Source organism: Periophthalmus magnuspinnatus, chromosome 16 (assembly GCF_009829125.3).
Source record: "Periophthalmus magnuspinnatus isolate fPerMag1 chromosome 16, fPerMag1.2.pri, whole genome shotgun sequence".
NCBI lineage: Eukaryota > Metazoa > Chordata > Actinopteri > Gobiiformes > Gobiidae > Periophthalmus > Periophthalmus magnuspinnatus.
Genome location: NC_047141.1, coordinates 10,780,540 through 10,797,574, shown reverse-complemented (window position 1 = coordinate 10,797,574; position 17,035 = coordinate 10,780,540). Strand labels below are relative to the sequence as shown.

At 39.5% G+C, this 17,035-nt stretch overlaps 1 protein-coding gene across 10 annotated transcripts in view; it reads right to left on the bottom strand.

Annotated features, from left to right (window-relative positions):
- mef2d (myocyte enhancer factor 2d) overlaps nucleotides 1-17,035 on the bottom strand; it is a 161,983-nt gene that overhangs the window by 35,528 nt on the left and 109,420 nt on the right. For all 10 annotated transcript variants that reach the window (XM_055228222.1, XM_033981253.2, XM_055228221.1 and 7 more), the window contains 2 exons: nucleotides 6,683-6,911; nucleotides 2,694-2,750 (listed from right to left, as the gene is read on the bottom strand). In XM_055228222.1, the coding sequence (XP_055084197.1) occupies nucleotides 2,694-2,750; nucleotides 6,683-6,911 (286 nt within the window). The remainder of the gene's footprint in view (nucleotides 1-2,693; nucleotides 2,751-6,682; nucleotides 6,912-17,035) is intronic.

The window sequence follows — 17,035 nt, the reverse complement described above, 5'->3', positions numbered from 1 at the left end:
GGGAGGGGTGGGGTAATGAGGGGGAGTGGGGGAAGGAAAGAGAGAAGGGTGGAGAATGGAGAGGAGGGAAAAAAGGAAAAGAGGGAAGAGGAGGAGAGGGGAGTGAAGGGTATGTAAAGTATTTGTTTTCTCTGTGAACAGTTCTCGGAGTGGAGGTAAAGCAAACCCAGGAGAAGATGAAGAGCCTAGCTCGCTGAAAGCTGGAGAGATATAAGGGCTGTAAATCAGACTGTGGACCATTGCCAGTACTGAGAAGAGAGAGAGGAGAGAGAGGGAGGAGAGAGAAAGAGAGGGGGAGAGGAGAGAGATTTCTGCCTAATCAATGACTAAAGCATTAACTCTGTTAATCTGAGGTGAGAGAAATGTCATTTTGTTCAAAATGATGGGGCACCAATGAGCTTGTTCATTTCACATGAGTCATTGAAATAAACAAATCTGATTGAACAATACTGTCTGAATCTGACTCAGTGCACAGTGGAAGGAGAAGTGACCAGAATGATATTCCTCTGTATAAAACATTTAGAGAGATATGATTCTGGTGTAATTAAGTGTACTGTATTCACTTTTTGTCCTATAAATCCCAACCATTCCCTTCCCAGGGCAAAATGTCCAGCTTCTTGTCTCAAAACGGTTATTTTTTTATGAAAACAGTGGTTGTTCAATTGTTGATAAAAAGAACAAATTCAACTAGAACATTTTTTGTTTAAATAAAAAAAGAGACTTGGAGCTTTCCTTCAGCACACACATTTACATTTTACACCAGCACAAATTCCTCTGGCAGTGAAAGAGTGAAAAAGATAGTCAGAAGCCTCCCCTCTCTCCGGGACCTGAACATGTCCAGGACTCGGGCGACCAGGTCAGATCACAGCTGACCTTTCTCACCCTGGACACGGACTATTTGAGCCACTCCCCTCGGGCAGGAGGCCACGGGCCATTCAGACCAGAACCTTTTCCCTCTGCTGTTGGGCTCATGAACACCCTATGACACCTGTCACTTTAAGCAGCTGTATTTAATCTACTTGCACTGTTGTTCTGTCCATACTGTACATTTTGTATTTGTAAATTAAAGTCTATTTTTACCTTATTTTAATGCCTCCCCTTATTTTTTATATTTTTATGTTTAGTTTTATGTTGCACCATAACGTTGAAACAAGTTCCTGTTGGTGAATTTTGTTCACTGACAATGGCAATAAAACTGATTCTGATTCACAAGACAAATAGATAATTATTTTCTAATGGCTTTCCCACTTAACACTGAGCCGACACTTTAATACAAGAAAAACATATTTAATTACACCCAGTGTCATTATAAGAGGCTCAGCATATCTCCAGTGATATTATTCAGTCTGCGTCTTTATCACATGAAAAACCTCACTCCTCCTTTTGGTTTTATGAGGTTTAAGCACGGAGCTGTGGACAGTGTCAAAGTCACCTCTGAGGAGCGGGCCATGTGACAGGCCCTGTGTGGGAGGGGGTGAGAGGGAGAAAGGGGAGGGTGGCAGATGAGGGGGAACAGCTGAGAGGGACAGCACAGACAGTGGGAGGGGCAGCGCGATAGAGACAAACAGCAGGTCTCGGGTCAGAAGAAAAGACTGAAAGTGAACTTGCTTTATGCTAGTATTCAGATGATTGTAATAGAAGAGTGAATTCTGGACAAAAGTATTTGAAGTCTGAGAAGTTGAACAACAGTTTTACTAGACCTGCATATGTACAGCTAAAGTGCTTAAAAAATGTGCTCTTCACTAACAGGTGTTTTGGCCTTCCCCTTCTTCTTCCTTCCCCCCCTCTTTTTCTCTCTCTCTCTCTCTCTCCTCTTTCCCTCCTCATCCCACTCTCTTCTTTCCCCCCTCCTCTCTCCCTCCTCCCCCTCTTCCTCCCTCTTCTCTCTGTCGTCCCCCTCCTCCCCTTCTCCCCCCATTTCCTTCTGTCACATGTGTGGGAGCAGTGGGGTACATGTGACTGCCTCCTCCCCCGACACACAAACAAAATATCACTTAGCGTCATCTGTTATATTATGTCAGGCTTCATAGGGCTAAAAATGGTCAATACTATGGTATGTTGTGTGACATTATGGAGCTAGGAGCATATGATCACAAAAAAAATTAAATAAGGTAATGCCAACGCCGTCAAGTGAACGCCACTGTCAAGTAGACTGACATGATTCTGTAGTTTTCCAGTATACCGCACATAACTTAGCATAAAGCTCTTAAATTGAACTAAAATGCAAATATGTTGCCCCACTTGCTAATGTTCCCTACACAAGTGCTAACAAGAAGCATGTGTAGTCACTTCATATTTACTCGATGTAAAATGAAACTGAAGGACGCACATTCAATTTAATTTTCACCAAACGCAGTGCTCAGGACTGTCGGACTGTCGGACTCTAGTTGTCATGTACAGTCGGAACTCGGTAAATCCGACCTCCGAGGATGACTGGAACTCAGCATAACTGCCAATCAAACCAGATTTTTTTCTTCTTGTCAACTGCCTGTCATTACCAGCCATTGACCACATATAAAAATACATTCTTTGTCTACTCCCTCATTCATCTCCACCGCAGAAACAGAACCATCAGCCACCTCAACCTCTCCATCTCAATCCCAACCAACACTATACCTGCTCTTAAATTATTCCTGGCTGACATTTGGAGTGCATAAAAGTATAAACCATATAACAAAACACTGTTTACTTACAGACTGGACTCGGGCATGCTCCGTTCGAGTTCCCCAGGTCACCCCCCAACAGAGCACCTGCAACATGGAGAAGTACCATCAAAAAATTCTCATATTAAAATAATGAGCCTCGACAAGTACTACAGTTAGCATTAGCATTAGCAGCACTTGAGAAATTAAATCAAGTAGATGATTAGAGAGATTCGCATGCCATTGATACTCACTTCATTTTCTAAAGAGCTACCTTCATTTCAACCCGTCACCGTGGCGACTTTTAAATTGTGCATAATGTGTGCTACAGTTACACTGCATATATTTGAACTTGTTTGAATGTGGAAGGCCAATGTCAATAGCTACATAATCAAGTGTAAACCACATAGGAAAAACTAAATGCGGTGAAGATTTTCTCTGCAGTGCACCTTTAGTTACTTCAAAATGTCACAAATTGTATACAATGTTTGTAAAAAAATACAATCAAGATTCAGGAATGGAGGCAACTAGAGGCAAAGGTGAAGTAAAACATAATGCATTTCCAATCGAGAAACCAGGATTAACATAGAAATATCAAAAATATGTCAAATCAAGGCATACTCTCATACTGCAGCAACGTAGATAGCATCTAGTGGTGATAAGCGAGAATGCAACATGGCCGGGTCCGCCGGTCTAAATACAGATGGTAACTTTAACCGAAAAAATAACCTAAAGTAAAACTTGTTTTTTGTTTTTTTCATTTATTTGTTTATTGCACTTAAAATGTTTGAAAACATGTGTCCTTATTCTTGAGTGGGCTTGCATCTCCACAAACCTGGCTCTTATTTGGCCTGGAGGAGGGCCTCCTCCTGCTTGTTTCTGTGAAAATGTTCCTTTAGCTATTATTTTTCCACAATATGGCATAAAACGGATTCATCTCCATGGAAAATTTTGTACAAAAAAAGTATAGCTTTAACTTTCTATTTCCATGAAATCATGTAAGCAACATTTCAGAAAGTTACATAGTGTTGCTTTAATACAGGATTATGACACACTTAGCATTTTTATTGAAGGCAAAATCCATATTTTTAGGGTTTACTGTCAGATACTAACAGAAAGTCTCGTACAGTTTTACATTAACGTATACGGCTTACTTAACCACAGAATTACACTTTTTTGTCAAGGTCAGATCAAATTTTGAGGTAAGAAAATAATAGTTGTTCCACCATTAACAACAACAAAACAAACTGACTGATTTCTACCCTAGAAATTCAAAACTGTAGTTTATTCTTTTGCTATGACGACTTAATATCCATAGTATTTAGTATTTACATGATGTCAGTTAATCACTGAAAATGTCTTAGGGCCTGATTATGTTGCCTTCAGTCGTCTCCTTTCTGCAGTTTTGAATATTCTGACGATATAACATTACAAACTGACATTCTACCTCTTTATATGAGATTTGTCATCATGTCCACAACACAAACATTGATTCATTTCTTCTTCACATAGAATTGCATTAGTGAGTTTTCATCACTGGCTGTTCCTCTCCTGTTTGTTCCTTTTTGTACATGACATTTCATTCTGCACCGAGCAGTGACGCTAACTCAACGTATTCTTCCATTTATCAACACATTTTTACATATGATTTCAATATAATCTTCTTCATGTGTATTATATGGACCTTTTAAAACTACACCCCAGCTTTAGTATTTTATGTAGTACAAAATAGAATACTAGTATGAAATGTTAGTATGAACCAGCAGAATTATTAAATTGTAAATGCTGTTTAGAAATTGCGATATTGTGTAGATTGTTTATACTAAAAACCTATCTCAAAATGCAGCAGAAATAACTGACTGAAAATAAAAATGGAATAAACATATGTTGTAAAGTGGACTAGAGTAAAGTAGGCACCTGTACAGTCATTTCACACTTGCTTGGTAAAACTTCAACTGATACACCTCGACACACATTTCAGCACTTTTCTCTTGGATTGTCAAAATGTCCTCTGATTATCATTATCTGGATACCGGAAAAAATGCGGAATGTTTTTGTGAACATCTCCAACCAATCAACTTTTTGCAGCAATAGGGGATAAAACTAAAATTTTGCATATCTTGAAAACAACAACAATTTCAATAAAATCTAAAACTATATAACTGTGCAAGTGAATTCTGGTAAATGTTAAATGGTCACAATGTTATACAGCGCTTTTGCACCTTCAAGGCAATCAAAGACATTAAAAAACCACTCACCCATTAACACACACACATTCATTCACCGGTGTACGCAGACGTTGGAGGTGAGGTGGGTTAAGTGTCTTGCCCAAGGACACACCTGTGAAAGCTCGAATCGCATCGTCACTAAGAGCGCAAGCTTCATACGGTTCCTTTAACAGACAGCTATCATGTTATACTGGTTGTGTATCACGCTAGAATAAAACCTGGAATGAACGAAAACAGCCTGGCTCGGATTATTACAACCTGAAACCCTTTTACCTCTGAGAGCGGCGTGTTATGAAAGATGCTGTAATGCATTTGGTGCGCGTTACATCACCTGATTTGGACTTACAATGAGATTACGCTTCTCGGAACACAGCTTGATAACTAACCATGTCTGTGACGCAAAAAACAGGCCACAAATTCTTTTAGTGGGAGAGTGACGGATTGTTTCAAAGCTGACATTCAAAACAATACGACTTTTTGGGCATCATACCATTGTGCGTGCTAGTTATTATCTAGAAGTATAATTGTCATGTTAGTACAAAGTCATTCGTTTTCGCCGGCTTCATAAGTTGTTCGGAGGAAATAAAAGTCTGTAACACCTTTAAAAGTGTGTCTTGTAGGTCGGGTCGCCATGACAACTGCTTTCACAAGGGGGGTGCAAATTAAGTTATATCTTGGCGCGGTAATCAACACGCGCGTTTGCAAATGACATAACAAATAGTCAGTGAAGACAAAGGGAGGAGGCTTAACACACACAGAAAAGTATGAAAGATTGTTGAGTGAATTCAGTTTAAATATCATCTTGGAAGAAACAGTTATGAGTGGAATTTGATGTTGGTGACTGTGAAGGTGGTGTTTTCAAAAATGGAGGTTACATGTATACAAGAGAAGTTCGTAAGAGAGAAAAAAAAAATACTATTCCTGCTTCTGGGTAATACTGGTACTGCATTCAGACTACTCACCTAAAACAATTGATTGCATTTATTTTTATTTTTAGCCACTTGGTAAAGACACTCCCCAAAACCCAAAACTTATCCACTTGATTCAATAGTAATTTTAACAAGTGTATGTTTTGTTTCTTAAAGCAACACCGTGTAACTTTCTAAAGGTGGTGTGCGTATCTTCATGGAAAAGTTAAACCCATACTCCATGGAGATACATAAGCTTTATGCCATATTAAGGAATATTACAGCCAAAGAAACAGCATTTCCGTGAAAACAAGATGGTGGAGTCCCTTTATCAGACCAAATACGAGTCAGGTTTGTGGAGAGGCAAACCCGCTCACAATAAAGACACATGTTTTCAATACAAAAACATGCTTTTGCTTGGCTAAAACGTTACACAGTGGGGATGTCTGCATAATCCCTCAGACGTACAGGTCTGATCCATAGCAAAAAGACAGCGGGGCTTTAAAGGTTACAGGACCCTTAATCAGAGACGTTACATAGTGCCCCTTTAACTGAATTATTTATTATTATTGCAGTCTCTTTGCATTTGCAGGGTCATTGTAACTTGTCCAGAATCACACGCTGACACGAATTAATGAACTAAACTAAATCTGGTAACAACTTTCATCTGTTTCTAAATGTTACTGATTTGGATGAACAAGAAACTACAAAGTTGTTCTGAATATTCCTTTTTTCTGAAGTAAGCTAAAAATGTTTGTCTTGCCTGATCATAAGGAAAACAAGTATGTGCTCACACATTTTACCAATCATCTGCTTTTTGATTACCCTCTGCATAAAAAACACCATTGCTTATAATGGCTTTACAATCTGGAGACCACCCCTCTGGTGATCCCCTCTGTCTTACCTGCACTGGCCGGTCGCTGTGGTAACCCGGGGGACACGGCGTTCCTCTGAAGGGCTGATTGCTGCGGCGACAGGAGGCGTGGGTCTGAGAGGGCGGAGCTTACGAAGGAGGTGGTGGTGACCAGCGCTCCCGCTGGGTTGTTGCTGAACTGTAGAGCAGACGCTGCCGGGTTCTGATTGGACACGGGCACGGTGACGGGCATGGAGAAGGTGGGCTGTGGGACGGTGGACTGGAGGGGCAGAAGACACAGGAGAAACAGGAAAGGACATGTCAGAGACAGAAACATTACAATGAACATTTATAGAAGTGGTAGAGAGTAAAGAGAGAAGCACTGAGTGAGGAGTTAGTGAGCCGCAGTGACAAGCCTCTTACAAGCCATTCACACTTTCTCACATTAGTTATAAACTAAATTTGTATAAAGTAGAGATAGACAGATATTGGTTGGGAGATACATTTTAGTGTATGGGCTGTCGCCCCTAAATCTCCAGCCGATATTTTGTTCGGGTTGACCAACTGCTTAAAAAAAATAAAATTACCTATCTAAATACAGTTCTATGAATCTCTCCTGAGCGCTAGAGGGTGGGACAAGTGATTGCATTGATCTATTAAAGTGTTCTCACTCTAAGCATGCTAGCATACATGCAAGGGCAAAACAATAGCATCTCCACAGAGACAAGCAATTGGCGAGCACTCTATCAGAAAAGTTAAAGGGCACCTTTAACAGTAAATGTACCTTTCATTTTGTAAAGTAAAGGGATTTTCATGGGCTGGAAAACCACAATCTCGTGAGTCTAGCCTGCACGCATCACACATACAGTTGTGTCGTGCACAGTGATTGGTTGAAGGCCTGAGCGGTGCCTTCTGTCCTATTACATGGCAGGTTATAGACTCCTCTGTCCGCCTGCACAGCCTCTTATTGCATCAGGTCTGAGGTGACATTTCCCACATATTCCACCTCCAAGCCCTGCTGCCCCCCTCCCACCTGCTCATCACTGCCAGTCTAGTTACATAACCATTAAAGCCCAAAAATCTCATGCATTTAAAACTCCTCAGAGGTCATTTCAGGTTGCATTAAAGGTACAGTATGTCACTTTCTGGAGGTGGCACATCACATTAGTAAGTAAAATTATAAACTTCATCCTAATTATAAAGATGAGTAGTCAAACCTGCCATGCCCTTTAAGAGAAACTGTTGACAAATCTTAGGTGCAAGGATTTTTGGGTTGTCCAGCGATCTAGCCGTGCTTGACCCACTTCACCCTCTTCCAGCTCAATCAAAAAGAAACAGCTCTATATATAGGATATGGGCCAGTCCTGCCTGTACCCGAGCAGCCAGGGACCCAGTTTAACTCCGGAGGACGAGGGCACCTTTCTGTCCCCGATCCACCAACAAGAGCAATGTGTTTGGCTAGGACACTTTGAAATGGGAGACGAATTATTGCTGTCAGGATAACTGCAACTGAATTGAAATTTGAATGGACGCAATTAGAAAATCGCAAAGGCTGGGTGTAAAACGTAAACTGTGACCAGAATCCTATGATTAAAACATAAACGCGAATGGAAATCTAATCGCAATTGCAATGCTTGTCAGAAAAATCACTATAGATATTTTCCCAGATTGTTCAGCTTTAAGATAAACTGACAAAAATGAAAAATTACCCATCAAATAAACGTAAAACAAAATGAAATGCTTGCTAATGATATGACGTGAAAGCTAACTTGGGGTTGAGCTAGGCCATCTACTATGACGCTAGCGCTGACAACGTCTTAGTGCATCTATTGCTAATATTTAAAATGATTTCGCGACAAGTCAAAACTATTTCAAACGCTGGATTCTGTGTCCTTTTGCTTAAAATTTGGTCGTATTATACTGGCCCGATCTCGGAATGATTCCTTTATCCAAAGTTTTTATAAATCTACCCTAGTAAGCCCATTTTCTCCTCTCTGAAAATGTGACACAATCAGATCTGTACAGTATGGCCCCTGCAACTTAACCATTTCCACACACTAATCTATCCTTAAATTCACACAAATTCTTTTTTAACATACATTTGCGATAATCACTCCCAATTAACCTGGCGCCCCCTCTGCCCTCCTCTGCGCGTCAAATAAAGTAATCATTCCCTCCGTTCTCAGACCTCCGCGACGTGCCAGGTGTTGCTAGGAGATGGCTGACATAACCGCTCTCCTCCTCTCCAATATAAATGTTAAATCTGTCCTCAAAAAATTCAGAGCCCAATCCTCCGTCACGCATTAAAGGAACAGTATGTAGGAATCTGATTTAGAATTTCATAAACGTGACCTAACTGTGTGCCCAAATACAAGGTAAACATGCTCAAATCAAATATTATTCTTAATGACAAAAACATTGAGCATGACGGCCAAGTTGTTTATGTTGTAAGTTTTGGTGTTGGTTCTCAAGACGATTATCCGATCAGAAAGTAGAATGAGCCTCACATGAGTCTCTCATTTGGGTTGCCAGTTTTAAGGCTGAAATCCAGTTAGTTTAAACCTAAAATGCCTCTCTCTGATCTGAATGGTCACTACCTAAATCACCAGCTGTGATTGTAGTACTTAAAAAAACAAAAACATAAGAGCCCATGTTACATAAGTTTTCTTTAAAGCAGACCTATTATGCAAAATTGACTTTTCTCTTGAACTTGAAGAGTGATTTTGAGTGATTTGGTCTGATCAATCCCTGTTTTCACCGCCACTGGCATACTCCCACTGCACTGTATTTAGTGTGTTCTCCAATTTAATTTTCTTAATTGGCGATACACGCAGGATTTGGCAGTGCTGTGTAGTCATTTTGGTACAAATGAAAAAAAGAAAAATCTGCTACTCATTAGCATGATGTGCAGCTATCCATCGGGGGTGCCAACGACTACGTGTCTCTTTGTTGTGATGATGTTTATGTCATTGGCTCCGATTGGGCACTGTAGTTTTCTAACAAAGAAGCTGACTTGTTCCTTTGATTATGTCATTTTAGATCAATATTGCTATTTAAAATGTCCAAATTATGATCCAATGGTTTTAGATTATTTGTATATAGTCGACACAAGCGCATTATGTCTTCTTTAATAAATGAAATACAAAAACATTCATTCTATATCCACTTCCTGATCCAATATTGAACAGTGGTATCTTAATGCTAGGTATAGGGTCAGCTGTGGTCTAGGGCTATTAGATGTATAATGGACGTAAAGGAGGCTTGGGGAAGGGGAAGTAACCTATTTTCCCCTCAGTGAAGTGCACTCATCAAGGGTGTGTTCCTAGATGTAAAGACTGAATCAGAATGAATTAAAACCATGGCCTACTTTTGGTCCTTCTCCTCCTGAAAGCCTTTTGAATGATGTTTTAGTTGTCGTGTAGCAGCAGTAGGTGGATTTGATGAAGAGAAAAAATGGTATGACTGCAAATGCTGCATGTAAAACGATGTTCTGGCACAAACAGAGCACCAAAAGTGGGACTAAACTGGGACTAAACCCGGAGGTAAACGTAGTGTACTTCAGGATTCGACTGGGCTCGAACTAGAACCAAACTAAAACAAGTGAGGAAAGAGAGTTGGAAGGGCATCTGGCACAAAGTCTATTCCATGTCCAATATTTTAAGGTGTCAATGTATTGTATTGGAAAACAAATGATATGAATTCTTCCAAATCAGAATCAAACCTTTTACAATTTTGAGTAAACAGAATAACGCCATTACCCAGAGACATAATGACATGTATCTGAGTAAGAGGGTGAAATCGAATCTCACTGTGATGCATAAAAGCTTTGGCATTGATCTTAAAAACCTCAAACTTTTTCACAATTTTGAATAACTTCCATCACAAGTTGCAGAATTTAAGAATTGTCTTGAGTAATCGGACATAAGTAGAACGTCTTACCTTCAATTACTTCTTCAAAGGAAAAGTGAGTGCTAATTTTGCTCCAATAAAAAAATGTAAAAAAAAAACCTCTTAATATTTTTTTTTATTTTACAATTTTGAATCACTTATTACCACAAGTTGTTAGGATTTGAAATAATAATAAAAAAAATAATAAAAAAACAGACTGGCAGTCTTTCTGACATGAGGAGAAGCTTTCGTCTTAACAGCGTGTACTAACTTTAAAATAGCAGACTGTGGCACAAATATACCACAGATTTTTGAAAACTCTCTCAAAACTACGAAAGCTTCCTGCTATTGGTGACATTTTGAAGACCCGTGAGGAAAACTGTAAAATGGTCAATCGCTATGGCAACAGTCCTTATTTTTTTTCCCACTGTTGCACTGCAGACTTAATCTGTTGGAGGATCCACCACCCCATCGAGCCTCGAATGCTCCAAACTATGGCATTAAACTCATCTTATGTCCATGGAGATAAGCAGGTAATGCCATCAGGCCAATGCTATAATTCAGATCTGCGGAATGGTGACCTTTAACATGAATATTATATCAACTTATGGTTCAATATATGACAGATGGAACAACACTTTTTGGGGGTCAATATTTACAGTGGGTCCCTTTTCTTTGTACTAGTGAGAACTTTTTGTTTATTTTTAGGTGCTACGATTAGATTTGAGCTGTCGAGGTTTGAATTATGAACTTCCATGACTCATTATAGATATAAACTAACTACTTAAGTGTTGCTTTCTATACTGCAGTTCATTTATTTAACAATTTTGTCCATTTAGAACACTTTTTGGGGGATAATTCTGCTTTCACATTGTAGGCAAAGCAATAACATCGACGTAGTACATCTTTAAAAACTCTCCCAACTATATTACAACTTCGAATCACCGCTATCGTCACAAGTTTGAGGATTTAAAGTAACTGAAAGCCTGAGACCTCGGCGATGGTTCTGACAGGAGCAGACAGGAGCAGAGAGCCTTCCCTGCCGCCGTTTGTCTTCTTCAGTTACACTAACAGGAGGCTTATTGATTGCACTGTGTTGTATCACGTCTCTGAGGTCGATGGCGAGCGTGCCGATGACTGCGTACCATTCCCTCTTTTTTATGTTCATTTATTTTCCGAAGCTCCCGCAGACACATGTCCCTTCTAATATTTCAGGAATGGAATGGAAAGACAAGTGGTTTAAGAGGGGAAAAGTCATCTGGAAAGTTCATATGGTTTGTATGGAAGTTTGCAGTTGTTACGTTTTTGTTTCGTCAATTTATATCTATATTTTAAAGCAACACTGTGACTTTCTGAAGGTGGCATTCATTCCAGTTCTCCATTTTACACAGAGATAAGTTTTATGCCATACTGTGGAATATTATAGCCAAAGGAACAACATTTCCATGGCGATAAACAGGTGAAGCATCCTCCAAGCCAAATAAGAGTCAGGTTTGTGGAGATACGAGTCCGCTCAGAGTAAAGATGCACGCTTTTAGCTCTATAAAAACATCACAAAAAGAAAACAAAAACATGGTAATATTTTAGTCAATTTTTTGGCAAAAAAATTTATACAGTGGGGCTTTAAATATTCCATGTATTTTCTGATTTTGAAGAGAAGACAATGTAAGAATTCATTCAAATTTAGCAATTTTCAACAATATGAATGTGTTAAGTGAGGAGCACTTAGAGCACATTATGGAGCTGTCCCAAATCTGCATAGAAACAATGTACAGAAAAAACACCACTGCGTTACATTCTATCTATGTGTTTCAGCTTCCTGTTATAGGCAATATTTTGAAGATACAGTGGTCCCTCGTTTATCGCTGGGGTTATGTTCTAAAAGTAACCCGAAATAGGCGAAATCCACGAAGTAGTCAGCTTTATGTTTTTTTTTTTACAATTATTCTATATGTTTTGCAGCTGTAAAACCCCTCACCACACACTTTATACACTTTTCTCACACAGGCATTAACATTTTCTCACATTTCACTCTCAAAGTTCAAACCTTCGTAGGCGCCTTTGTCGGTGCAGAACGTTTCATCGACATCGTGGGTTTTGTCGGGGAGAAAACTCGCAAACATACAGCATTTTAGAGTCACACTGCGATCGAACGTTTATTTAAAAATTTGTCAAGCTGAAGGCATTCTGTACTGTACAGGAGACACGGCAGGGAGGAGATTGATTGACAAAGGTCTACAGTCCCTTAGCCAATCAGGACGCAGAAGACAATGCACGTTCAGTGAAAACAGCGAGGCAGCGAAAGTTAATGTTATGTTAATCACTATGGCAACGGTCCTCATTCTTCATCATTCTGAAAACCCATGGATAATCATTCCATAGTGTTTAACAGAGATGGGGGCACGTGAAATCAGTATTGTTATAATCTTTGTGGTATAGCTAGATGATTGACTAAGTATCCGTTTCATCTGGATTTGTGGATTTTTCTTTTTTTTTACTATGCAAACTGTACAATCATAACATAGTATGCCATCATTGCATTGTAAAATCTGATTACTCATGTACTCCTACAAACAACTACGGCTCCATTCACTTGCATTCTTCTTGCGTTGCCTTGCTCAAGGGCACTTAGACGTTTGCTGTAACAGAAAGAATCAATTTCTCACCCTACTTCTAGTTCCAAAATCTCAGAGCCAGGAGATAAAACAGGGGACCCTTTGGCTACGTGTACATCACTGCTTTCCCCATTGCCAAAAGAGTCACATTCATTCTCCCTGATTTCTTTCTACCTAAGGACTTATTTTTTTTCGTAGAATGGATTAGGCTTGTATATTCCCCTCATCTGGAGATTAGTAGTCCGGGGGGGAGGAGTTGGTGGGTGGGCAAATTGAGAGGATGGCAACTGGCAAGACTGAGGTGCGCTGCAGAGGGGGGGGGGGGGGGGGGTGAAGAAAGAAAGCTAACGCGCTAGAGGTGCTAGCAAACATGGAGGTGATGCCAGAAGATGAGACTCTCTCTAGGGGGGTACAGCTGGTGCTATTCTTTCGACCGTAACACCTATTTTGCTCTGTGGAAAGCTTTTAAAGGACATTTGGCTCACACTGAGAACGGAAGAGAAAGGCTATAATGCTGTTCTTTCATGTAAGGTTATTGCAAGGGCAGGGGGATATGGTAACACTGGAGAATGTTTGTGGGGTTTAAGGGTGTTTGACGTAGAAAGGAAAATGCCAGCTTATGGTCTTAAAGGAATATAAATAAAAGATTCACCTAGCTAGTTCAAGAGTCAGAAAGTAAATGGGCGAACATGGATCTACTAAGAGGAGACACGACAGGCAAACCTTTTTTTCATTTCTTCGTTTTTTGGGCAGGTTGGTCTCTTAGCATATAAGCTTTCATGTGGAAACAACAGCAATCGTCCACCCTGCACTGAAGGATCTTTTAATATTTAATTTAATCAACCTGCAGTAATAGATTAGAGATTGTAACTTCAAAGATCGTTCTCTAAAAATGTATTTTCCCCTCATTGGGACCTAAGGATCATCCCGTAAAGTAGTACCTACACAGACCAAAATTTCCAATCTTGTACTTTTCTTGATTTTGACAAAATGTATAGAAGGATTTTTTGATATCTAATTCCAAGTCTGATTTATTAAAGTTGTAACTTCAAAAAATGAGGTGAAATTTGAATTTTTGGGCACATTTTCAGTCAAATACTAAATAAGATATCTCATCGCCTCTGTATGTTTTTATTATGTAACCTATCAACAAAAAGAAGCAAGACATTTAAACCTGGCTCTTTTCATGTTTTTGTTTTGAACATTTATGTGACTAAACTACAACAGAAGTTTCAAACAGATAACTCTGAGTTTAAGATTTGTTTCCTATTCACCTACAGCGTCTCGCCTTAAATAAGTGGATAGGATATTGCTAGCTTAAACCTGTCTTGAGTTAGATGAGTGGCAACTCATTTGTACTGCAGCGAAAAAAATCCTCTTCAGCCCAGAGAGCATTTTTCCCATAGTGCAATGTAATCACAAACTGCTGACAGAGGCCTACAGCTTTCAAAAAGGTTGGATTTTGTGGTGAGTTTTGCCTATTTTCAGATCATAAACTTTTTCTCAGCTCAAAAGTGTTCAGTTGTCTTTTCTAGCTACTGTTGGTCTGATTGGTTAGAGTAGAGGCCTGGGTCTACAGAGGTTTAAAGTGTTTGCACCATCATCAGGTGTGTAAAATAATGAGACTTAATGGAAGAGTATGGAGCTCAACAGTCCGTTCTGGTTCTAGAAGTAAAATTTCCCATTAATTTTTCCCTTAGACGAAAATTTCAAATATTGAAAGTTCAAAGACATCGAGGAGGCTAACCAGCGATGTGGTAACTAATATCCATCACACAGTTATTTTAAGTCCAAAAAGAATGTTTAAAATTCAAGATTGAGCAAAGTTTGAATAACTTAGCGGTTTATAAAGTTTCAGAAACAGCCTTTAAATAAAATTATAGGTGATCATTATTTACCACACAGCTGATCAGCCTATGGGAAAAATGCATATGAAATTTACTTCCAGATCCAGGGTGTGGGCAGTCTCTGTTGTGCTCCATTGTTTTTGCACCCCTTAAAAACTGCATTTGGACGGCTAGGTTAAACTGGTGACACTCGCCACTGAGCTCAGCCCATTGACATAAACTGGCGGCCATGTACTGCCAATGACAGAGGCACAGTCAGTAAAGATGCCCAATAAATACACAAAAGTATGATACAAAACTGTACACCAACTTGATAAACCTGATGCGATGTGCAGTAGTTTATTAGAGGGATGCACGCTGATTGTGTTGTGATGGTGCTCTGAAGGAGGAGTGACTTAGCACGGAGAGCAAATTAAGGGGAGAGCCAGAGCGTCAAAAACAAAAGTGAAACATTTATATAGCTTTTTCAAAACAATAAAAGGTAACATGATCTAAATATGTGACATGTTATGTGTTACTCCATATAAGTGAAATACTCTTTAATATAATCTTTACATCTTATAAATGTGCACATAGGCGTAGTTTTTGGTTTATTTTCATGTGTTTCATAGTCTTTTGTCCCCCCTCCATAAAACTTGAACATCGACTATAATAAGGTTAGAGTTGGACAAATGCTTCTCTGTGCAGTCTTTTTCCTGCAGCGGATGTCATAAGTTAGAGCAGTGTCAAACAGCGGTCCGAACGCTGAGAGTACAGCGTCCCCGGTGACCAATCAGAGGACAGGCCGACAGGAAGAGTGCTGTAAATTGAGTGGCGCTCATTAAAGTGACATTAATGGTAATATGGAGCACGGGGGGGGGATGAATCACAGAGAAGGGGCACCGCACAGCAGCTTGGCCCCGCGCCAGTCACTCATGCAGGCCTGGATCATGTCAGCAGCACTGAGGACCTAGTACTTAGCATAAAAGCCAATTCAGTGGAAGTTGGCTAGTTAGCATTAACCAGTGGAGCTGTGGGATTTACTTTTTAGTTTTAATTAAAGGGACGATATGTACGATTTTAAATACCATAAAGATGACCTAACTGTGTCCCCAGATATGAGGCAGACATGTTCAAACCAAATATACTTTTAATGAATGTAATGCTGATTTATTCTTAAAGGGACCGTATGTCACTTTCTGGAGGTAGCATAGATCTGCATGATTCCCTGGAAATAGAAAGTTAAAACCATTCTCCGTAGAGACAAATGAGTTTTATACCATACTGTGGAAGATTATAGCCAAAGGAACAGAAATTCTATAGAAACAAGCTCTCCTCCAGGCCAAATAAGAGTCAGGTTTGTGGAGATGCAAGCCGACTCACAGGATGCATGTTTTTCAGTGCGATAAACAACCAAAAACGAAAAACGAAAAAAAAAAAAAAGCTTTTATATTAGTTTTTTTGTCTAAAAGTCCTGGCAAGTCCAGAAGAAGAAGAAAGAAAAAATAAATAAATAAATCGAGGCAAGCAGGTGGCGGACATTCCATGACAAAGTTACATACCGGTAGTGCATCTTTAAATATCAGTCACTTTTTTACGCCTCCTTAACATTGACCTACAGTTAAAAGATGGTTGTCACATTTGCCTCAACATCATTTAGGACCACTTCTTTTCCAAGTACGCTTTGTTAGATGCAACTTCAACAGATCTTCGCAGTATACAATGACCGTCGAGCATGATTAAATCTGGTTGCTATGTCAACTTGAGTGAACATGGGGGCCTAGTTAGCACTCGTCTGGCAGTGTTATTTCTGCACTGTATTCTGCTTCATCTGTTAGCTTATCCGTGCTGACCTGCAGATGTGTAACGAAGCGGAGGTTGTTATACGTGCTGTGATAATGCCTAGGTGTTTAATTAAAATTGCTTGTACATCTTTTTCTTATTTCAAGGTTATAATCAGAAGAAAGAATATCACTGTGGTATAGATTACAGGCCTGTGCCACGTCAATACCACAACTTTGAAAATTATACATGGTGGAAATAGCCTATGAAAAGAAAGACTGTAAAACAAAAAC